At 35.4% G+C, this 24,020-nt stretch overlaps 1 protein-coding gene across 4 annotated transcripts in view; it reads left to right on the top strand.

Annotated features, from left to right (window-relative positions):
* The window catches only part of RNGTT (RNA guanylyltransferase and 5'-phosphatase), a 335,687-nt gene that overhangs the window by 160,294 nt on the left and 151,373 nt on the right, over window positions 1-24,020 (top strand). For 3 of the 4 annotated variants that reach the window (XM_021937589.1, XM_021937592.2, XM_021937591.2), the window contains one exon: window positions 3,334-3,402. The exons of the other annotated variant lie outside the window; for it this stretch is intronic. In XM_021937589.1, the coding sequence (XP_021793281.1) occupies window positions 3,334-3,402 (69 nt within the window). The remainder of the gene's footprint in view (window positions 1-3,333; window positions 3,403-24,020) is intronic. 4 annotated transcript variants of the gene reach the window in all.

The following is a 24,020-nucleotide window of genomic DNA, read 5'->3' as shown; positions in this document are numbered from 1 at the left end:
CCAGGATTCTAAAGGTTTCTTCAAAGAGCAAAGCACTTTAAGATTATGAACATAGATCTATGGAATGAATGAGGGGAAAAAGCATTTTCCTGACGTTAGTCAATCAGTACTTGTAGCTTGGGGTAACATCTGCAGTTATAGTCTCATGTATAATTTGAAGTATGCTGTAAATCAGAGACAACAGCAGTGAAAGTAATGGAAACTGGCTAAATGACTTAAATGATGAAGATACTGACATATGGAAGATGGCCATAACAAGTTTGGATGCATTTTTTTTTAAGAATTGTGAATAGACAAAAGGTGATATTTCTAATTTAATAAACACATTACATATATGATCTCATATGAATATAAAAATCAGTTAATATAAAGTATACAATATTAATAACATTTTTGGATTTCATCTCTATTCTTAGAAAACCTTTTTTTCTTCAAGAATTTTAACTCTCTTCATATTCACTTTATTCATGTAGTATATGCTATAATGCATTTAAAGTGTATAAAATTTTTGTTAAATATAGAAATGGGGTCTTGCTGTGTTGGCCAGGTTGGTCTTGAACTCCTGGCGCCTCAAGCAGTTCCCTGCCTCACCCTCCCAAAGTGCCAGAATTACAGGTGTGAGCCACTGTGTCTGGCCAAGTCTATAAAATTTAAGTGGCTATTGGAGGACCTATATATTTAGGAACTTGCAGAAATCTTTGGGGCATTTGTTTCAGAGAGTCATAAGACTTTAGTTATCTCTTGATTTTTAAGTCTGATATAATCTGTTCTGAGTGATTTTACTTTACTGTCTGAATTAAAGCTAGTTGCTTATGTCTGATGACCTCAGTTTCCTTTTCTGGCAAATTGAATAATAATTCAAAACTTGAGAATACACATCTCATGAGGAGTTATGTATTTTGAATGGTATGTTAGGTACCAAGCACAACACTTCGTGGTAGGTCTTTGATACATGATAGGTGATACCATAAATGTTATGTGTCAAGTGAAGAAAAAAATATTGTCTAGAATAATGCAGCGAAGCTCCTATTTTGACCCATGAATTTTCAGTCCTTTAAATACTCTGATTTATAAAAAGAGTAGAATAAAAAATGAAATTACTTTCATTTCTGCGGCAGGCAGCATCATGTTATGTAGAGTCTTGCTAACTGGCTATTTTTTATTGTTACTTTATACTTTATATACAGGCATGGTCCATTACATGAATTTGAGAAGTTTGGTTGAAGAATGGAGACACCATCTTAACTTGCCATAAATGATGTACCTACAATACAAGTAGAGCAAATGAAAGATTGAAGGTTACATTTTTTTAATAACCTTTTTTTTTTTTTTTTTTTAAAAAGAGATTATTGTGGTATTTGGTTTTTATTGCATCATTGCTCAGCAGAAATGCTATGAATTTAGCAAGTAACTTTTTTTTTTTTTTTTTTGTTGAGATGGAGTTTCACTCTGTTATCCAGGCCGGAGTGCAGTGGCTCACTGCAACCTCCACCTCTCGGGTTCAGGTGATTCTCCTGCCTCGGCCTTGTGAGTAGTAGCTGGGACTACAGGTGCGCGTCACCACACCAGCTAATTTTTGTAATTTTTAGTAGAGATGGGGTTTCACCATATTGGACAGGCTGGTCTTGAACTCCTGACCTTGTGATCTGCCTGCCTTGGCCTCCCAAAGTACTGGGGTTACAGGTGTGAGCCACCACGCCCAGCCAACTTTTTCATCCTTCAAAACTGAAACTCATTGAAGACTATCCCCCAAGCCTCTGGCAATTACTGATCTAATTTCTGTCTCGGTGTGAGAAAGGAACATTAAAATTTTAAGGAAATATAGATATTTAAACTCAAATTTGAACTGCCCTCAGTTTAGAGAAATTATGGATTTTGAAGGATGAAATGGCAGAGAAGATGAAGTCACAGTTTGGGAGGAGAATCAGAGATTTTTATTCCAAGTGAAATATGTACTTGAAGTTTTGGTTGTTGCTTTTGGAAAGCAAATCTTGTAAGCTTAAGCGTAGTACTTTCAAGAGTGTATGATTGTGACAAAAGGGATGTATTAACACATAGCATATCCAAAAATTTAGGAGACATATTTGAATCCTAGAACTCTCCTTAATTTTCTGTTAATTGGCCAGATTCTAGATAACCTGGTGTGTGGGAGGGACCTGGTGGGAAGTAATTGATTCGTGGGTGCTGTTTTCTCCCATACTGTTCTCATGATGGTGAGTTCTCATGAGATCTGATGCTTTTATAAGGGGTTTCCTGCTTGACACTCATTCTCTTGCCTACTGCCATGTAAGACATGCCTTTGCTCCTCCTTCACCTTCTGCCATGACTGTGAGGCCACCCCAGCTATGTGGAACAGCAAGTCCATTAAACCTCTTTTTCTTTATAAATTACCCAGTCTCGAGTATGTCTTTATTAGCAAGCGTGAAAATGAATTGCTACACCTGGCTCTGTGAAAGTATGTTTTGTTCTCTTCTCCGACATGCAAAAATTCGTGTTTCAGGCCTCCATCAGTGATATACATGTTAAGTTCTTCAAAATAATAAAAATCTGTGAAAGAGATGCGTTAAAACACGTAGTAAGTCAGAATTAATTAGAGGGTATAGGGTCTATAACTCTGTTGATACGGCATTGAAAAAACTGTTAATTGTATTTTTTACTGTGTATTCTTTGCAATGAAATTCTCTGCTTGGAAAAATGTAGAAAAGACACACAAAAAAACCCAAAGTAAGATTAAAATCATTTTCTAAGGGTTCTTGGAAAACACAATGTATTTTTGGATTATAATCTCCATGTTTCAGCTGGTTTATGGTTACAAATTTTTGCCCCCAAGCAAGTGTCTTTGTAGCTTTGGGCTATAATCTTCATGTTTCAGCTAGTTTGTAGTTACAGATTTTTGCTTCTGATTTTTTTTGTGTGTTTATTTTTTATTCCTTTTATCTATTACTTTCCAGAGTTTCTACTTTCACTTTGTTTTTGCTTCTGTGTCTTTCTTCCTTTTGTGCTGGCTTAGGAATAGATTTAAAAATATGTTTTCAATGCTTTATTCATTATTTTGGCTGTTGTACTTAGGACTATTGTTTAGAATATCTAGCCTGGCAAGGAATGGAAATTTTCGTGTGTGTGTGCGTGCGTGTGTGTGTGTGTGTGTGTGTGTGTGTATTCAGATCTTAGAATGTATTAACCTAGATTCCTTTAGACCTATCCCTTTGTCTTATTTTGTTTTTCAGTTCTTATAACTTATATATTACATTTTTATAAAGCCTAGCGAGACATTTAAATACTTTTAAAGTGATTATTATATTTTTAAAGAATACATGTGTATTTATTTTATAGCTACTTGAAGGAAATTTTGCCAAAGAAGTGAGCCATGAAATGGATGGACTTATTTTTCAGCCTACTGGAGTAAGTTCATTTGTCTGTGTGTGTGTGCGCATTTGTCTGTGTGTTTGTGTGTGTGTGTGTACACACAGATATACATATATATACACATACACATATATGTCTCAGACTTATTTACTTAGAATTGATTACTGCTGTGATTGCTACTTTTCCTTAAAATAAATTGCTCATTATGAAAGATTTTATTTATATCTAAATACATGTACTACTAAAATAAGCACCTGTTTTTCACTCAGCTTACGAAATAAGCATTGTTGGTCATTACATGTCAAAGAAACCAGTCTTATAACTAGTTATTAAAAAATAATTCTCTACCAATAACATTATATAAATGTTTATTTCCTTTTGTAACTTGGTATACTTTTATGTATTAATCTCTATAAAACTTCATTTTGCTGTAGTTTACTGTAGAGTAAAATTCAAACAGTTGTCACTACTTGACAAAAAATACAACTTTTGAATGTCTTTCCCATGTTAACTTTTTGAAATGCACTGAAGAACTTTTACCAACTTAATGGTCGAATCATATATTTGAAGTAAGTTGTATTTTACTCTATAGCAGGTTTTTTCAACCTCAACCACTGATGTGTTGGGCCAAATAATTCTTTGCTATGGGAGCTGTCTTGTGCATGGTAGGATGTTTAGCAGCATCTGTGGTCTCTATTCACTAGATGCCAGGAGTATAGATGCCAGGAGCACCCCTTTTACCATTTGTGACAAGCAAAAATATAGTCTGACATTGCCCAGTTTCCTCAGAGAACATAATTGCCCCTAGTTGATAACCCATGTTCTGTAGGGCAGTGATTTTCAAAATGTCGCCTATAGAGGAGGATTAGCACCATCCAGGAAGTTTCATAGATGCAGCTCAGCCCCACACCTGTTGAGTAGAAACTCTGGGGATGGAGTTTAGCAGTTTGTGGGGTTTTTTTTTTTTTTGAGACGGTGTCTCGCACTCTCGCCCAGGCTGGAGTGCAGTGGCGCCATCTCAGCTCACTGCAAGCTCCACCTCCGGGGTTCACGCCATTCTCCTGCCTCAGCCTCCTGAGTAGCTAGGACTACAGGCGCCAGCCACCATGCTTGGCTAATATTTTATATTTTTAGTAGAGATGGGGTTTCACCGTGTTAGCCAGGATGGTCTCGATCTCCTGACCTTGTGATCCGCCCACCTCGGCCTCCCAAAGTGCTGGGATTACAGGCGTGAGCCACCGCGCCTGGCAGCAGTTTGTGTTTTGACAGGTTCTCCAAGTGATTCTAATGCATGTTCAAGTATGAGAACTACTTATTCTATAGGAAAGAGTTTATTTCTTGTGCAACCACCTCATCACATGTTGCTTTTTTTCTTCACCAACTCTTCTTTTAGTAATTAGAGTATAAGCTAGTTGAGAATTTATATATGGAGACATCAGACTGGGTACCTGGGGTAAAAGAAAGGGAACAAATAATTTGAACACAATTAAATACTGTACAGGTTGAATATCTCTAATCCAAAGACTGATATGCTATAACATTTATAACGTTTTGGGCACCAGCATGATGCTCAAAGAAATGCTCGTTGGAGCATTTTGGATTTTTGGATTAGGGATGCTCAACTGGTAAGTATATATAATGCAGATGTTCCCAAATCTGAAAAAAATCAGAATCCAAACCACTTCTGGTCCCAAGCATGTCAGAGAAGGGATATTCAACCTATGCATGTAAAGCATTATATATGCTTTACATATATAATAAATCTCTGCTAAAATGTAAATTTGAAGACAATGTGATATGTGATTGGCATCTGTCTGTCTTCTAGCCCCCCTTGCCAAACAGAAAATAGAAAAATCTTATCTTCTGTGTTTGAGGGAGGAGGAGATGGAGGAGCACTAGAGGTTAGGGATGGAAATGGAAGAAAATACTATTTTAGGAAAAATAAAGTTGAATCTTTTAGTTCTAACACATTCCAGTCTCCCTAGATGGAAAGAAGCAAAGTCTAAATATAACAATGAATTCAGAAAATTTCAGTGTGTGAAACTCATGATTCAGATCTGTGCATATATGGCATATGTAGGAAAAATGGCCTGACAAATAAGTGAGTCTCTTTCTTGGATGTCTAGTATAGGCAGTTGATTTGTCAGTCTGTTCCCTTTCTAGTAACCATACTTTTTTTTTTTTTTTTGAGATGAAGTTTTGCTTTTGTTGCCCAAGCTGAAATGCAATGGCACAATCTTGGCTCACTGCAACCTCCGCCTTCTGGGCTCAAGTGTTTCTCCTGCCTCAGCCTCCTGAGTAGCTGGGAATGCAGGCACGCACCACCATGCTGAGCTAATTTTTTGTATTTTTAGTATGAATGGTGTTTCACCACGTTAGCCAGGCTGGTCTTGAACTCCTGATCTCAGGTGATCCGCCCACCTTGGCCTACCAAAATGCTGGGATTACAGGTGTGAGCCACCGTGCCCGGCTGTGACCACACTTTTTATTACAATGACTTTGTAATTGATATCTGGTATTAAGTCAGGTCTTCCTGTTTGCCAGCATTACCTTAAATATTTGTAGACAATTGGTTTAACATGAAAGTTTCAGAATCAATTTGTCATGTTACCCAGAAATTTTTGCTAGGAGTTTAATTGGAACATCTTTGAATTTAGATTAATGCGGAGAAAATTGATGTGTTTGCAGTGCTAAATCACTTTCTCAGTGAATGCTGTGGCTTTTCTTCAGGTCTTTTTCTGTTCTGTAATTGAGTTTAAGTTTTTTATTATTGTTATGGTAACTTCTAAATATTTGTCATTTTCTGCTTTTGTAGTAAATCGTGTCTGTTTTTTTTTAAATGCTACTTCTAGTACACCGCCTAGATTTTTGATTTATTTTATTGATTCAACAATCCTGTTAAATTCTGTTAGTTCTCATCATTGTCTAATTTTACACATTGACCAGGACCTCTAGTACTGAATTAAGTATTAGTTCTAGTTAGATGAGGGAGAAGACATTTATACCTTCCTCTCAACCTCAAAGGGAATGTAACTAAATTTTCTCCATTAAGTATGTTTGTGGTAGATTTCTGTTAGATATCCTTTATTGTGTTAAGAAATTTCTGATTCTGTTCTTCCAGTAATTCTAAAAATCATAAATAGGTTTTGGGCTTTAACACCTTTTAAGGCATTAGTTTTAAGGCAGTAATGCCTCTTCGGTATCTATTAAGATTATCATGTCATTTTCTTTTTTATACCATTTATGTGGTAAATTACACTGATTTTTCTCATATTGACCCATCCTCGCATTCCTGGGATAAATGCTACTTGATCATGATATATGTAATTTTTGAAGCACACCTTTGGATTTAGGTATAATTGCTTCTTGAGGATTTCTGCCACCTTATTTCTTACAGTTCATTTCTTTCTGTCTCTCTCTCTCTCTTTTTTTTTTTTTTTGAGACAGGGTCTCACTTTGTCACCCAGGCTGGTGTGCAGTGGCACAAACATGACTTACTGCAGCCTTGACCTCCTGGGCTCAAACAATCCTCTCACCTGAGGTTCCCAAGTAGCTGGGACTGTAGGCGCGCATGACCACGCCTTGCTGATTTGTGTATTTTTCGTAGATACGGGATTTTGCCTTGTTGCCGAGGCTGGTCTAAAGCTCCTGAGCTCAAGCAATCTGCCTGCCTCAGCCTCCCAAAGTGCTGGGATTACAGGTATGAGCCACTGTACCCGGCCTATTTTTCTGTTTTTTGTATATTCAAAATAATGAAGGTAATATTTTTTATTGTTGAAAAAATTATGTAAGTTGCACATAATCCGTGGTAATGCCTATCCATGATTTTAAAATATCAATTGTATGAGTGATTTGTACTGAAAAATAGAACAGTCTCTTACCTTTTTCTGCACCCTAAGTACTACGCCTAGGAGCTAATTATTTTCCTCTTTTTGTTTTGCTTTTACTTCTACAGTTCCACACAGTCTATGCTGTTCTTTTTTGGTTTTGTATTTTATACATGATCTGCTTACTTTGTACTATGGAATAATAGGATTGAGCCCTCTAATTCCACTAACCCCCTCCACTCCCCTTTCTCCTTCCGTCATCCTATTGTAATTATATCACATGTTTGGTCAAATTAATACTCAATTTTTACATTTTCATGGCGATATAAATATTGTTCCTATCTAAGTCAAATAGTATACAATTATATTTTCTTTTTTAGAAAAGTCTTGTCACCTAGCATTAGGAATATTTTTGGTTATTATAATTATTACTTCTTTCTTTAAACTCTCCAAAAGAACTATTTGATTTTATTCAATGCAGTCAAATATATAATATATATAAAAATATGTCTATTTTTCATTTGAAGGCATTCTTTCCGAAGCCTTCCATTCTTTAGTCCTGCTGCATAGCCTTTTCTTCTTAGAGTTTCTTTTCACTATTTCATCCAGGAAATCCCTTTTACCTTTCTTCTCTGATAGATTTCCCTACTTTTTCGACTTTATCTTTCCTGCTTCTTTGATTCGAGTGATCTTGAAAACGTAATGCTGTACAAACTGGTCGTTATACTTACGGAGCTTTTGTTTCAGCTGTAAACTGAAATGTTATTCTCAATGGTCTGTAATCTCTTCTACAATTTTATGGCTCTGACTTAGCTCCAAATTGTTTATTGTGTTTGTGTAGTTCTGTGCAACTTGATATAATCTTGATTATCTCGTAATAAATCAAGCCTCACTGTTTGCCAGGACGTTCTTAAATATTCGCAGACATTTTGTTTAACATGTAAGTTTCAGAATCTGTATTTCATGTTACCCAGCAATTTTTTTAAGAAGTTTAATTGGAATGGCTTTGAATTTAGATTAATTTGGAGAAAATTAATGTGTTTGCAATGTTAAATGATCTTCTCACATATGCTAGAGAGTTAGGGAAAAAGTACAGTAAACTGTAGCTCAGGACTACTTGTCTAAATGTCAGAAATTTCCAGAAGTTTTAGATCTACTCTTAGTCTACATATTCAGTTTTGTGTTTTTAAAAACTTTACCTCATAAGTCATAACTGATAGCAATATTAGACAATAGAACTAGAAAGAAGAGAGTAATTTTACTCAAATTCTCTATTTGTAATAAGCCTCCTAAGACACTGGCTTTCTTGGCCTCTTCCAGCTTTTGGATGGCTGTCTTTATACTTGTCTTCTAAGGTAGTTCTATCCCCCTTTTTTTCTCTTCATAGAGAAAAGTGTATGGCTATAGGTGTTTTGGTTAAATCAACCTTTAACCCATGCTTTATTTTGCTTCTAGTACTCTATTTCTTCATTCATACTATACATTTCCGCTAGGGACAACCAATCTTCAAACAGTCACTGAAGTCTGTTAAGTGGCTCATCACTTTGTCTTTTTGGGTTACCCTTGCTATTTATTCCTTATTTTAAAAAGATCATGTCAGATTTGGCTCAAATTGTTTTATATTCAACCTATTTCAGTAGCTTCTTCACTGCTCTTTGTATCTGTATTATCTTTCCAGTCTACCCCTGTTTTTTGACCTAGTAAAATTATATTCCGGAAGAAAGCCTAATATGGGGAGACTGATACTGGCTGATAGAAATATAACGTGTAACACAAATATGATCTACATATAGACTTTAAATGTTTCTAGTTGCCACATTAAGAAAAAAAGAAAGTGGTGAAATTAATTTTAATAATATATTTTAGTTAAACCACTATGTCAAAAGTATTATCATTTCAACATTTACTCAGTATAAAAACAATTATTATTTTTGTACTAAGTATTTGAAATCCATTGGGAATTTTACACTTGCAGCATATCTTGGACTTGCCACTGTTCAAGTGCTCTGGCCATGTGTGTAGTAGACAGTGCAGGTTTAGATATATTGATTTATTGTTTCCCATTTCTTGTATGTGCTCATGGCATTTGTAGGTGATTCATTTGTGATCTTCAGTTGAATTGTAATTCTCTGTGTAATGATAGATTTTATACCCTAAAATACTACCATTAGACTAACGGTGTGGCTTAAAAACACCTCTCTTCAACACTATCAACATAGAGGGCTGAAGGCAGTAAATGCACAAAAAAGGTAGTTACTAGGTTTCTTTCATATTACCTTAGTCATGAATATTTAATCTTAAACCTCTTTAAACAAAATTGACACATACATATATGCATTAAATATTCCTCTATCATCACTTTTAGAGCAACTTGGTCAGAAGTGACACACCTTTGTCTAGAATTAGATCTTTCCTTCCATGATAGTCTAGGTCCTGATCATCAACCTTTACCTTCTACTTGTCTGACATGGAGATTTTTCAGTTCTCTGGTAGCAGCTGATCTCATTCTGAGGCCACCAGTTCAAGAGTGAGGAAATCTTAGATTCCTGTGCACACACTGTGTCTTCATTGCTCTCCATTCCATAGGATTTGTGGGAGATTGGTTTGCTTTCATGAAGCTGAAAGCAATATCTTTTTCTATCTTTCCTCTTGAAAAATTGTTACTAATTGTCAAATTGCTTCAGAACTAAAACTGATTGCTTGAATGATTATTCTCAAAGCAAAAATCATTCTCTTTAAAGATGCCTTGCTGTTTCTAGCTACCCCTCACAAGCTATCTTTTGGTTATTTTTTTGCCTCAAAAAATCTATGGACTGTGGTTATGTTTTTGCCTCACAAAATAATCTGAGGTTATTAGTCCTTTCCTTCCTTATTTCTTTTTAAACCTCCATTGTTTAGCCCAGTATATCTTAGAAACTGTTTGTTAAAGGAATGAAAATGCATCTTTGTGTTTTCCCGTCTTTCAGATTCGACTAGTTTTATATGTTACCAATGTAGGTAAACACCTTTTAAATTTATAGCCATTTTATCTTCCTTGCTGCATAGGAATATGTATAATTTATGCTGTTACCTTTTTTTCCTTTCAAGAAACTTATCAGTGGCTTTCTTGGTAAATTCCCACTTTTCTTTGCAGAGTCCAGAATCCAAACACCATTCTTCCCTAAAACAATAACATGAGCTTTGTCCTCTGCATATTCTCTTCAGAGACTTCCCAGTGGGTTAGGAGTGGTCTCTGGTTAAACAAACAAACAGACAGACACACACCACTGAATATCTTTTTGATTCTCCAGGTTTTCATCTGTAAAATGTAGAGGCTGTAAGAGCTTAGCTTTGAAATTCTGTTATGGTCATATGATGATCAATGCAAATGATATAAATCAGTACTTAAAAATTCCTTCTTTCTGCCAATACCTGGTGAAAATCTACTAAGTAATGAATTTTTAATAAAATAATAAACTCTTTTATTTTAGTTTCCAAAAAATGATTTGTCTTTTAAATGGCAAGTGAGACAATTAAAATAAACTAGACTTCTTATGAAGTTTGATAGTATGACTATTACATGACTGTATTCCTATTAATTTTTTTCTCCTGCCATCATTTCTTTTTTTGGTGGGCGAGACAGAGTCCTTCTCTGTCACCCAGGCTGGAATGCAGTGGCGCAATCTTGGCTCACTGCAACCCCTGGTTCCCAGGTTCAAGCGATTCTTTAGTAGAGATGGCATTTTACCATGTTGGCCAAGCTAGTCTCAACCTCCTGGCCTCAAGCGATTCGCCCACCTCGGCCTCCCAAAGTGCTGGGATTACAGGCATGAGCCACCATGCCTGGCCATCCTGCCATCATTTCAATAGACTTTTCACTTTTTTATCTTTTATCTCCTACGTTGTTAAGATTATAAAATATATGGAATGTCTCTGAAAGGGTCACATTTTGTTCATCAGTGGACATTGTCAGCTTCTTCCAAATACATTAATTTATTTTTATTAAAACAGATTTATTTTATTTATAACAGATTCTAGATTAGTTTACATTTATAACTTATTTCAGAAAACATGTTTCACAACTACGTATTTTGGTAACAGTTTAATTGATGGCATAGCACTATGCTACTTATACTAGTTATAAGTATCTAGTTCATCATTTTCATTTTCCATGAAGTTTTAATGATTTCAGTCTTTGTTTTTTAATGTTTAATTTCTGATTATAATTTCTCATAATTTTCTATCTAGTTTTTTTATTTCTTAAAAGCACATGTTACCAACTTTAAATCTCCTAGTTTTTATCACTAATATATACCTTTCATAGTATTTTTGGTGTGCTCTTTAATTGGATGGTTAATTGCTAAAACGGCATCTGGCTGTAAGAAGGATGTAGTAGATAATCACATGTCTACCCATCCTAGTTAATTCAGTGGTTATTTTACATTCCTACTATATTTTTGGTAAATATTCTAAAGGGTATTCTAAGTATAAATATATATTAACTATGCCATCCAGAATAGGCTCCAGTTTTGCATAAATCCATTCAGGGTAGCAGGAGGCAATTTGCTCTCTCAAATGCAAAATTTCATTATATTGAATTGTGTAGCCTTTGTTATTTTTTCCTAATTTTGGTTTTGTAAGGTCAACCTCAGATTCTCCTGCAAAAGCTGATTTTTTGCTATTTTTAGTTTATCCTCAGTTTAGGCCACCATCACAAGATTGGTCTTATGAATTCCACTTTCTGACTTTTGATTTGCCAAAGCCCCAGATTAAACCTGTACTTAGCTCTTATGCAGAGATTTATGACTTTTCTACCTCTTTAAAAAAATAGAAATATGTTTCTATTAAAGTTGAATGACATCAGACACTATATGATATTCTGCTAAAGAAAGCAGACTTTAAGGCACATTTTTCTAATAATTCTTACTCATAAATTCTCCTTATGACTTTAAAAGAAAGAATACTTAAGATTTTTCTCCCTTCTTTTATGCTTATACATTGTCATCAATTTCCTTTTCACCAGGTGAAATAGCCTTTTTCTGATCGTTGTTTGTATATTCAAAGGAAACACCTAAATTTTCCTTTTCACCTGCACTAGGTCTTATTTGTAAGGAAGTAAGAAGAGAGTTGATTATAGACAGGTATGGCTTCTAGTGGTGAGAGGAGACATGATTTTAGGTGGTCCAGGGACAGGGCATCAGATGACATTACATCATACCATGAGAAATGTAGTCCCATTCTTGTTTTTATTCAGTCTTTCAGATTATAAGGAGAAAGTCTATTTCTAGTTTTTAGTATCTAAGACTTGCTGATCTTTCCTTTTCAACAGAGTGTGGACCCACTTTTAGACTATTCAATAGGCAACATATCTACTAGAATTTAGTATCATTGATTAATTTCTGTCTTTTCTAATTTTAGGACTACTGGTTATTTAGGGTAAGCAATACCAGTTTCTAGTATAGTATAAATGGTATACCATTTGTTATAAAGTTTCTGTTTAAAATATTTATTTTTTAGATTTTAGAGTGAACTAATTTAAAGAAAAATATAATAATAGTAGTGGTATTTTGATGTGACAGAAATCCTAAGGGTGGTAAATGCGAAGTTGAAATTTAGAAAACATGATGATACTAGCTAGTTACTATATTAGTTTCCTATGGCTACTTTGACACATTACCACAAACTTGATGGCTTAAAACAACATGCATTTATTCCCTTACTGATCTGGAGGTCCCAGCACTTTGGGAGGCCACGGTGGGTGGATCACTTGAGCCCGGGAGTTTGAAATAAGCCTGGGCAACATGGTGAGACCCCATTTCTATAAAGAATGAAAAAATTAGCCAGGCATGGTGGCACACACCTGTTGTATTTGGGAGGCTGAGGTAGGAGGATTGCTTGAGACTGGGAGGTCAAGGCTGTAGTGAACTATGATGGTGGCACTGCACTCAGGCCTTGGTGACAATTGTTCTAAAAAAAATTGAAAAAAAAAAAAAAAGATACTTATGATTGCATTTAGGGTTCATCTGGGTAATTCAGAATAATCTCCCCTGCCCTTGAATGGCCTTAATTTAATCACACCACCAAAGTCTCTTTTGCCATATAATGTAACACGTTCCTGATATCTCTAGGTGGCCATTTTTCAGCCCACCAAAGTTATAGCTTAATAAGACGTTTCCGATGGATAGCTGTAGACCTTAATACCCAGTGTAATTTCTGATTCTGTCTTTGTAAGATTTGTAAATTACCTTTCTTCCTTAGACTTCCTATTAAGAGCAAGTTCTAAATGAGAAGTTTAGGACCCTTAATCAGGCCAAGAACTTTTTAAGTAAAATTTGCCAACATTTCAAAATTTTTCTTTTGCAGAAGTCTGAAACTTTTTGATGAACTCAGCTTTAATAATTAAGTGCAGGGCAAGTAATGCATTATTATGACAAAAGTAATATAATATATTAGAGGTAATCTGCATTTAAAAAATAATGTTAAAATGTGTATAAACTTTTCTTTTTAAATTGGAGGATATACAAATTTTATAATGTGTAGTTATTTTCCCTGAAATTCTTTTACCAGTCTCGAGGTCAATTCTTCAGTCTCTTGCCTGCTGTTACTATTCTTGGAGTAGAGAAGGTAAAGGGGCTAGGGTCCACTCTTGGGTAAACTTTCACTTACCCTTGCAGTTTCAGTTTTTCTCTTCTGTTTTGAATCTTCTCCACTGTAGCTCTGTCCTTCAGCTTTTTCACAGAATAAACATATCTTCTGCCTTTTGCCCGCAGTAGAGGAGAGAAGCTAGAGGTTTAGTGGTCCTTCTATAGACTTTCCCTGGTCTCCTTGTTTTTTGTCCTATGGCTTACCTTTATCCCCTGGCGGCCGTGTAGGTTACCTGTTACTTATATGACTCAATCCTTTCTGGGGACTGCACCATGCAGCAGGAATGACTTGCATTGACATCCTTCTTTGCATGTACTTAGTATTTGGTTTTCTTTGCTCTATGCTCTGTTAACTTCTGTACTTTCTGTCTTTCAAAATTACATTGCTATGTTTTTTTTTTTTCTGCATTGTTGGTCTTATATTTTTGTTTTCCCTTTCTGTTGATACCTCTTTTTTCTGTAACTCTCACCTTTAGTGAGGTTTTATATCAAAGCGGGCATAAATACATGTTTAGTCTATCATTTATCATAAAATCTTTGAAACTTCTTACAGTGTGGTGTTGCATCTGTTGGTTCCTATTAGCCAACAATTCAAGTAAATCAAGAAAGGGATAGCTGAGTGATCAGCCTAGTGATCTGAAAGGGTGAGTGTATATAAAGTAGAGAACAAGTCCTGATGAAGCACAGGCAAAGCCTGTTATCCATCCTCTGGTACCACAGAAATATTCCAAAGGCAAATGAATGGCAACAGATGATGAGGATTACTAGTGCATCTACTTGTGAAAAAACTCCTTGGTCCAACTGTGTTTGGTGCTAGTTACTTAAAACTTAGCAAGAAGTTTATTCTACTCTGTTTACATTCATTATAATGAGTGAATTGAGGTTGAATAAAGGGTAGAAGATGTTAGTACTGTTGAAAAAACGAAGATATGTCTGTAGATATCTATAGATACCTACATATTTGAGACAGAGTCTTGCTTTGTCGCCCAGGCTGGAGTGCAGTGGCGCGATCTCGGCTCACTGCAATCTCCTTCTGCTGGGTTCAAGCATTTCTCCTGCCTCAGTCTCCCGAGTAGCTGGGACTACAGGCTTGTCCCACCACGCCTGGCTTATTTATTTATTTATTTATTTATTTATGAGATGGAGTCTTGCTCTGTCACCCAGACTGCAATGCAGTGGCGCAATCTCGGCTCACTGCAACCTCCGCCTCCAGAGTTCAAGTGATTCTCCTGCCTCAGCCTCCTGAGTAGCTGGGACTACAGGCACACCCCACCATGCCCAGCTAATTTTTGTATTTTTAGTAGATACGGGATTTCACCATGTTGGCCAGGATGGTCTCCATCTCCTGACCTCGTTATCCACTGGCCTTGGCCTCCCAAAATGCTGGGATTACAGGCGTGAGTGTCATTAACACACTCGGCCTAATTTTTTGTATTTTTAATAGCGACGGGGTTTCACCATGTTGGCCAGGCTGGTCTCAAACTCCTGGCCTCAGGTGATCCACCCACCTCGGCCTCCCAAAGTGCTGGAATTGCAGGTGTGAGCCACCGTGCCCGGCCAAAAAGGAAGATATTTTGAATCCTAGCAAATTATTGAAGAATAGTGATACAAAAATACTATATTAAGATGATGATTCTATTGAGAACGAACTCCCAAAAACCAGCTTAGGAGAAAGTTTTATTGTTTAGCTCTTGATTTAATATTCTACTTTCAGAGACGTAACCATGTAACACATTCATAATTGGACATTTTTACTTATTACTTTTTTTTACTCTTGTTTACTTATTACTTTTATAAGAAGGAAAAGTTAATCCGTGGTTTAATCAAGGAAATAAAGCTTAGAATATTTATGTTTATAAAGAAGTACCCTAATACCTTATTTTGACTAAGACACAGAGCAGTCATTAATCGTCATGAAAGCCTGGATTCAGACAAAGTGGATTACATTACATTTACGGAATTATAGAACAGCAGAGGTTATCTAGTTCACTCACTGGTTTCAAAAAGATAAACTCCAGTGTTCTAGATTTCTGTGAAGTGCCTCAGGTGACTGCATGGAAAGATAGGTTACTAGGTCAGCATTCTGCTTCCATTGCAGTGCTGCTGATTTACTAATACTACTTTTATATATTGTACTTGTAGATGAGATTATGTTTTAAAAAGGGCTTTAGCTGCTAAGTAAATGATGTTTGAATCAACTGCTTTTTTGAAAGGTCGCCATCATCCCCTTTCGTTGAAAAATCAAGATACATTTTCACCCTTTTTTACTGGATCAGTTAGTGTTAGTCTATATTCTGTTCACTCTTTCTTGAAATACTTTCTTTTATGGCTTCTGTGACAACACATGCTCCTGATTCCTCGTAGTCTTTTGCCATCCTTTGCGGTCCCTTTCGAGCTCTTCGTCTTCTACCAGCCGTTGAAGTTTGGTGTTTCTCGGGACTCAGCGCAACAGATTTCATTCTTTCTCGTGCCCTGCTCTTTTTCTAGTAATCTCATCCATACCTGTGACTTTAGTTCTTTTTTATCACATGTTACTCAGACTTCAGATTTCTATGTAAGCCCCAAAGTTGGTTATCTTATTGCCCACTCTGATGCTGCCTTTTGAATTTCTCAAAAACATCAGAAACACAATACAGACAGTTCCCAACTTATGATGGTTTGACTGACTATTTTTCTGGGGACAGTAATGCCATTGTAAGTTGAGAAGCATCTGCATATCAAAGACAAACTCTATCTCTATTCCTGAAATGATCAAGTAAGCAGACATACAGACTGGTTCTTTTCCAGCATTTTCACCTCAGTTACTAAATGCAGTTACTTAAATCAGAAATCTAGCTGTCATCTTTGGCACCGTCCCCTCCTTCCTCTCCAAGTCTTTCTTTATCTTTTAAGTATCTCTTAAATTATTCCCTTTTTTCTCCATTGTTACTGCTACTACTCTAATCCAGTTTGTCCTTCATTGCCTCTTGCTGGAACCACTACAGTGGCATCCATTCTTGCCTTCTCTTCATTCCTTTTTTTTTGAAATGGAGTTTCGCTCTTGTTGCCCAGGCTGGAGTGCAGTGACGCGATCTGGGCTCACTGCAACCTCTGCCTCCTGGGTTCAAGCAATTCTCCTGCCTCAGCCTCCTGAGTAGCTGGGACTGCAGGCCCATACCCACTACACTCAGCTAATTTTTGTATTTTTAGGAGAGACGGGGTTTCACCATGTTGGCCAGGATGGTCTCGATCTCTTGACCTTGTGATCCACCCGCCTTGGCCTCCCAAAGTGCTGGGATTACAGGCATGAACCACCAAGCCTGGCCCAATCTTTTCTTCTTTCCATATCCAGAGAGATCTTCCTTCATCTCTAGTTCTTTCTCCTTGTTTTCAGGTTAAAGACCAAAACTGGATTTGGAACCAGTTTACTTTTTTCTTTATCATATTTTGCCTTTTGGTTTCCCTGTGTGTTTTGCTGTTGATTCAAAAATAACGTTAATGTTTTTTATTTAAAGGTGGCTTAATTATATTATTCACAAACAGTGATGTAAACAATAATATAAACAGTTAGTCAGTTTGGGATGCTATAACAAAATACCATAAACTGAGTGGCTTACAAACAACAGAATTTTATTTCTCATAGTTCTAGGAGCTGGGAAGTCCAAGATCAAGGTGTTGGCAGATTCAGTGTGTGGTGAAGGCCTGCTTCTTGGCTCATGTTGTGTCCCACACAGCAGAAGGGGCAAGGGAGCTTTCCTGGGTCTCTTTTCTAAGGGTAGGAGTCTCATTCATGAAGGCAGAGTCCTCTTGACTTAATCACCTTCCAAAGGCCTTACCTCCTAATACCATTACATTAGGGGGGTTAGGATTTAAACACTGGAGTTTTGGAAGGGACACACAAACATCAGTCTGTAGCACAGTGTTTTAAAAAAATTTGAAATGTAATCTATACTTGACAAAAATACTTAAATATTTGAGAAAAATTTTGGTATTTTCTTCAAAAGGAAAAAATTATCTTTATTTTCAATATAAATCTATTTTCTTTCTAAGGTTTAAGATTCAAGCTTTCATCAAACAAATGATCATTTTAAAAAAGAACCACTATCAAATTGAATTTTCCATCTCATTATCAGCTTCTATAATAAACTATGTTTTATTAGACTCCTATCTATATGGTTTTCAGTTCTGCGATTACATTTCCATTTTGAATTGCTAATTTTTGGCCATTCATCACGTAAAAATGAATATTTTAACATGATGATTTGGTATTTTAATATGCCGGTATTAGATCTTTTACATGATAGCTATTAGATTGTTTAATTTACAAAGTTGGTAGTAAAATTAAGTCTTATTTGTTTACTAGCTTTTATAAGTAGATTTTAGTGCGGATTTATGTAGCATATTAAATTTTTACATGTGGAAATAACATTAATTTTTAACCTTTTGAAAAATCAGCTTTGATTTTACTTTTATCATCTGGAGAAACTATGTTTCTAGACAAGAATTGTATGCCATTAATAATCTATCACTATGAAATAAAAACAGAATAGTAGATTGTATAATTTAAGTAAGAATAAAAATCTTGAAAGTGTTTTTGTTTTATATTTAGAAAAATGGCTTTTCTTGTTGTACCTACTAACTCTACTATGGTTAGTAAAACATAACTGTTTCTGTTGAGTCTAGAGTTATTTACTTTCAAACAGTAGAGATATAATTGTTTTTTAATGTTTTCCTCACTATTTTGATTTTCCTGTAAGGTGGGTCAGCTTGATTTTATGTATCTGGTATTCATCAGTTTGCGTAGAAATTTAGAGTCAGCTTTGATTTTAATATTGCATTCTTTTGAAATATTAATATTTTTATCAAATCTTTACTGCTGCCAGGTATATTGAATATTATGGATAGATTGTAAGATGAAAATTGGAATTAGCCTAATGCCTTGTCTTGAAGTACATGACGAATTAGAATGGTTTTCCTCTGTAGCAAGGATGTTACCATGGTGAGAGCTTCTGTTTCCATGACATTTGCTTGCATATTTTGATAGGTCTTCAATTGAAGAAGGGCTCTGTTTTCTGGCAGGCTGCAAAAGTGTCCTTCTATCTTTTCTCAAAATGTGTGATTTTTATTGAAAAATATAATTTTCCAGGGAATTGTAATAGCAAAGTGCCAAGAAAGAAAATGCACCTTATTTTAATTTTTTTTCCTTGTTCAACTTTTAGAGCACAGCAAAATATTCTTAGCTTGCTTTGTGTAAGGAAGAAAAAGGAAAACATCATTTTCAAGTTTTAAAAATAAATATTTAGTTTTTTTTTAATTTTGTTGGCAAAATAAACAGCTACAGATGCATAATTTGTAATCAGTCTCAGCTAGATATAGATATATCTGTACAACTAAAAGGAATTGCTAATGATGATATATTGGTAGCAGAGAAAGGGGAAATATATAAATAAGGACTTCACAAAATGAAAGAAGTGGTGAATTCCTAGAGGGTAAATATACAGAATACCAAATCAGTTCTCATATAAATGATACATATTAAACACTTAATGAATTAGGGATAGTTCTTTTTATTAATAACTTATGTTTAAAGTTGAAACATTAATGGTAGATTTTAAAATTTGCATTTTACAGTGGTATAATTTTAATTTTTAAACTAGATAATACAATCACTTGGTTCAGAAATTTTAACATGTATTTAAAAAATACATAGAAGAAAGTCTCTCTCTCATACTTCTTCCCTAGTTTCTTTATCTATATAGAAGGAAATACAAATGTGTGAATACATTCTTATTTTCATTCCACTTTTTCATAAAGATAGCATATTATTTTACTTTTTGTTTACATATTGTTTGCTTTTCAGAATTTGTCCAGGTATATTTTTAATGTCTATTTTGTTTTTGTTAGTGCTCTGATTTAGGCATCTAGGGAGATATATTGGAATCATAGCAAAAAGATAGGGGTTATTAATTGTTATCTCTTATCCCTTATGCTTATAGCAATTCCACGTTTTAGAAGGAAATATGTAAAAGCACACATTTTGTCTATGTAGGGTACGAAAATTGATTTTCCTTTTGTTGTCAAAGCTCAGTGATAACTTTAGTGGCTCTTTCCACTGATAGACCAATTCATTTTATAAGAGTTATAAACTGAAAGAGTCTCTAAAAAATATGTATTTATACATGCTATTTCTTCTGCCTGAGACTATTTTCTTTTTTATATTACTCCCATTTATCCTTGAACTATCAAGTTAGATGTGCTTCCTTGAGGAAGCCTGGTTGTCTAGCTGAGCTTGACTCTCCCCTGCCCCCACAGTATTCCCATTGGCCTCAATGCACTTAACATGTATGAATTTTTAGTTATTTTAAAAATTACCGTTTCTCTTACTAGATTGTAAGTACCATGAAGACAGAGACCATCTCTGTCTCATTCACAGTGATATTTTTAGTGCTTATAACAGTAGGGTGAATATTAAATACTGTGTTGTACATGTAGGCAATCTGAATGTCTTAGTTCCTTGATTCACTGTACCTTCTCTTGTAGCTACTTAATTCATTCTTATTGCCTGTGTAATTCTCAGCTTAAATTTTACTTTCCCTGGGAAACTTCTCTTTATGTTTTTGACTGTGTTAACATTTCATTTTCTCTGCTATTATAGCACTCTGAACTTCATATTTCATTAAATTCTTGACAGTTTTTTGTAACTGCTTATTGTTTGTCTGAAACCCCCGTTATCTTTATCTTACTGGCCTCTAGCACAACTGGTTGACACAGTCTTAGCAGTTGATCAATAGATATTGGTTTAAAAAAAAAGAATGAATTCATACTTTAGATCAGTGGTTCTCAACTGGCATGATTTTACTTCCCAAATAACATTTGACAGTATGTGGGGACATTTTTTATTATTTTGATTGGCCCATAGAGGCCAGGGATGCTGTTAAACCTCCTACATTGCACGGAACAGCCCCCACAACAAAGAGTCAACTGCCCCAACGTCAGTAGTATTGCTGTTAAACAACCCTGCGTTAGACGCTGGATTTCTTTGCTTTCTCCGTATTTTCTTAGATTTATAGATTTATAAATTTATAGGGCTTTTGAATGTACTTGAACAGATATCTTAACCATTTTGTCTTTTTTCTTTAAATTCTATGTTTTGTGACAATTTAACTTTTTTGACACGTAGAAATTGTATATATTTAGGGCATATAGCTTGATGTTTTGATGTACATTGTGAAATAATCACCACATTCCAGCTAGTTAACATCTGAGATTTCTGTCTACCTGCCATTTTTGTACCCTTTGACCAACATTATCCCATTTCTAGTTCCCTCCATTTCTGGGCAGCCACCATCCTAATCTCTGCTTCTATGAGTTTGACTAATTGAGATTCCATGTAAAAGTGAGATCATGCAGTATTTCTCTTTCTGGCTTATTTTTGCTTAGTGCAGTGCTCTCCAGCTCCATCCACATTACCACAAATGGCAGAAGTTACTTTTCTGGGGGTAAGGCTGAATAATATTCCATTATATATACACCACATTTTCTTTAACCATTCATCCATTGCAGGACATTTAAGTTGCTTCCATATCTTCGCTATTGTGCATAAAGCTGCAGTGAATGGGAGAGAGCAGATATCTCTTCATGATCCTGTTTTCAGTACTTCCAGATACATACTCAGAGGTGGGATTGCTGAATCATAGGGTGGTTCTGTCTTTAATTTTTTTGGGGAACCTCAATACTGTTTTCACTAATGGGCTGCACCAATTTACATTCTCACCAACAGTATACAAGGGTTCACTTTTCTCCATATCCTTGACAACACTTGTTATTTCTTGCCTTTTTGATAATAGGTATCCTCGTAAATGTGAAGTGCTGTCTTATTGAGGTTTTGATTTGCATTTTCCTGCTGATTAGAAATGCTGAGATGCTTTTCAGTAGGCCTATTGGCGATCTACATTTCTTGTTTTGAGAAGTGTCTATTCAGGACCCTTACCCATTTTAACAGGTTGTTTGTATTTTTAATATTGAGTTGTATGACTTCTTTATATATTGGATATTAACCCCGTGGATGTATAGTTTGCAGATATTTTTTTCTTATTTCATAGTTGACTTTTCACCTTGTTTGTTGTTTCTTTTGCTGTGCAGAAGGTTTTTAGTTTGATGTAGTCTCTCTTGTCTATTTTTGCTGTTGCCTGTGCTTTTGGTGTTATATCCAGAAAATAGTTGCCAAGACCAATGTCAAGAATTTTTTTTGTTGTTGTTTTTTTCTAGGAGTGTTACAGTTTCCATTTTTGTGTTTAAATGTTTAATCCATTTGAGTTGATTTTTGTGTACGGTGTGCACCTTTTTTTCTTTCCATTCACCCCATACAATGTGGTAGTTAGTATATATTTTGGAATCTGGAATAAAATACTTGGGTTCAAATATCTTTTCTACCAATTTCTTTATGACTCTGTTTTGTGAGCCATGAGAAAAAGGTACCATGTTAGATTCACCTACCTCACGGAGCTATTTTGAGAATAGTTATTTAAGAGAAGTCAAATCAGTAACTGGTGAAAAGCAAAAACCCAGTCGATGTTAGCCCTTAGATGTTATTACTGCCTTTATTATTCTGTGTAAAGGGCATAGGAGGGGATAAAACTAGAGAAGATGAATAAGGCTAGATAAGCGGGCAGAGGGGAGGTGGTCTTTGGTTGTTAGGTTGAGAAGCTTGTATTATTTTCAGTAAATCATCTAACCAGATGGATTCAGGATCAGTTGTATTTGATAGGACCTGTTGATAATAGGGATAAGAATTAAGTTGATCACAGTAGCCTGGGTGAAAAAGTATTAGAGGTAATTGGTGGAATATGGAACTGGTAGAGACTGCATCAAAGATGATTAGAGAGTTTTGAACCTTTCTGGTTAGGAGCATTATGTTAATCAGAAATGGAAATCAGAATGGAGATGAACTAGTTTTTTGTTTAAGAATATAAATGATTCAGTTTTAGATTTAAAACTTTAGGCTGCCTTTAGGATATTAATGAATAAGCCAGTGCCTGACATACTTTTATTTGGGAGAAAGTTAGGGTGAGAGATGAATTGGGAGTAATTTTCATTGTGAGTATATTTGGAGTGTTAGAGGAGTGGATTCTTTATAATGTGTAATAGTGAAAAGGCAAATAATAGATTCTTGAAGAATGTGCGTTCGTAATTGATTCCATTGTTTTACTGTCTCTAGCAGCATTACTGTCTAGGATTTCTAAAGTTTTCTTTAAAAATAAATGCTGTAATAAAACTAATACTATAGTGAGGACAGGGATCTTTCTTAGCTTCAGATGTGATCTTTGTGAAGAAGGCATTGTGTCTCAGGTTTTACTGTTGAATCTGGTGATAACTACTCACATTTTACTGGTGGAAATAATAGAGTAACATAAGCCTGCAAGGTGTTTTTGGATATCTTTGGTCTAGATATCCTGTTTTAGGCAAGCAAAATGCTATTATTGCATTTTTACAAATGAGATAGATGAAGCCCACTTTGAACTTGCTTAAAATAATTACGTTAGTAGAGGCAAAGAGGGACTAAATATGTTGCTCCTTTGCCGTTACTACTGCTAGCTTCATTTGCATCAGGGTTTCTCAACCTTGGCACCATTGACATTTTGGGCTAGATAATTCTTTGTTGTGGGCAGCTGCCCTGTGCTTTGTAGGATGTTTAGTAGCATATCTAGCCTTTAACCACTAGATGGCAGTAGCACTCCCTCCCCACCTCTTTTTCAACCAAAAATGTCTCCATGCATTGCCAAGTATCCCTTGGAGGCAAAATCTCCCCTAGTCGAGAACCAGTGCTTTACACTACAAATATATATCACGTATACCTCCAGTTAGCGTCCTCACCACCTTAGTTTTACAGACTTCTCTTTGGCATATGGCCATCTTCTACCTCTAAGCCAGGTTCTGTTTTCATCTGGTCAACACTTTTCTAAGCATCTTATTTTGCTACCTGACGTTTACATGTATTATATTTTTGACTTTAAGATGGCAATGGATATCTTGGGTTATACTGGTAATTACGTTTACACCTAATATATCCCCACGGTTTTTTTTTGACGGCTCACCTGATACAATCAGATTTATTTCTATAAACTAAGTATTGTATTTGTCAGTTAACGATAGCTCTGATAATTATTTTAAACTAGATACATGCTGATAAATTGAATTATATTACTCTGACTATACACAGGAACAT

Source organism: Papio anubis, chromosome 6 (assembly GCF_008728515.1).
Source record: "Papio anubis isolate 15944 chromosome 6, Panubis1.0, whole genome shotgun sequence".
NCBI classification, from domain to species: Eukaryota; Metazoa; Chordata; class Mammalia; order Primates; family Cercopithecidae; genus Papio; species Papio anubis.
This window is presented reverse-complemented; position numbering and strand designations above follow the sequence as displayed.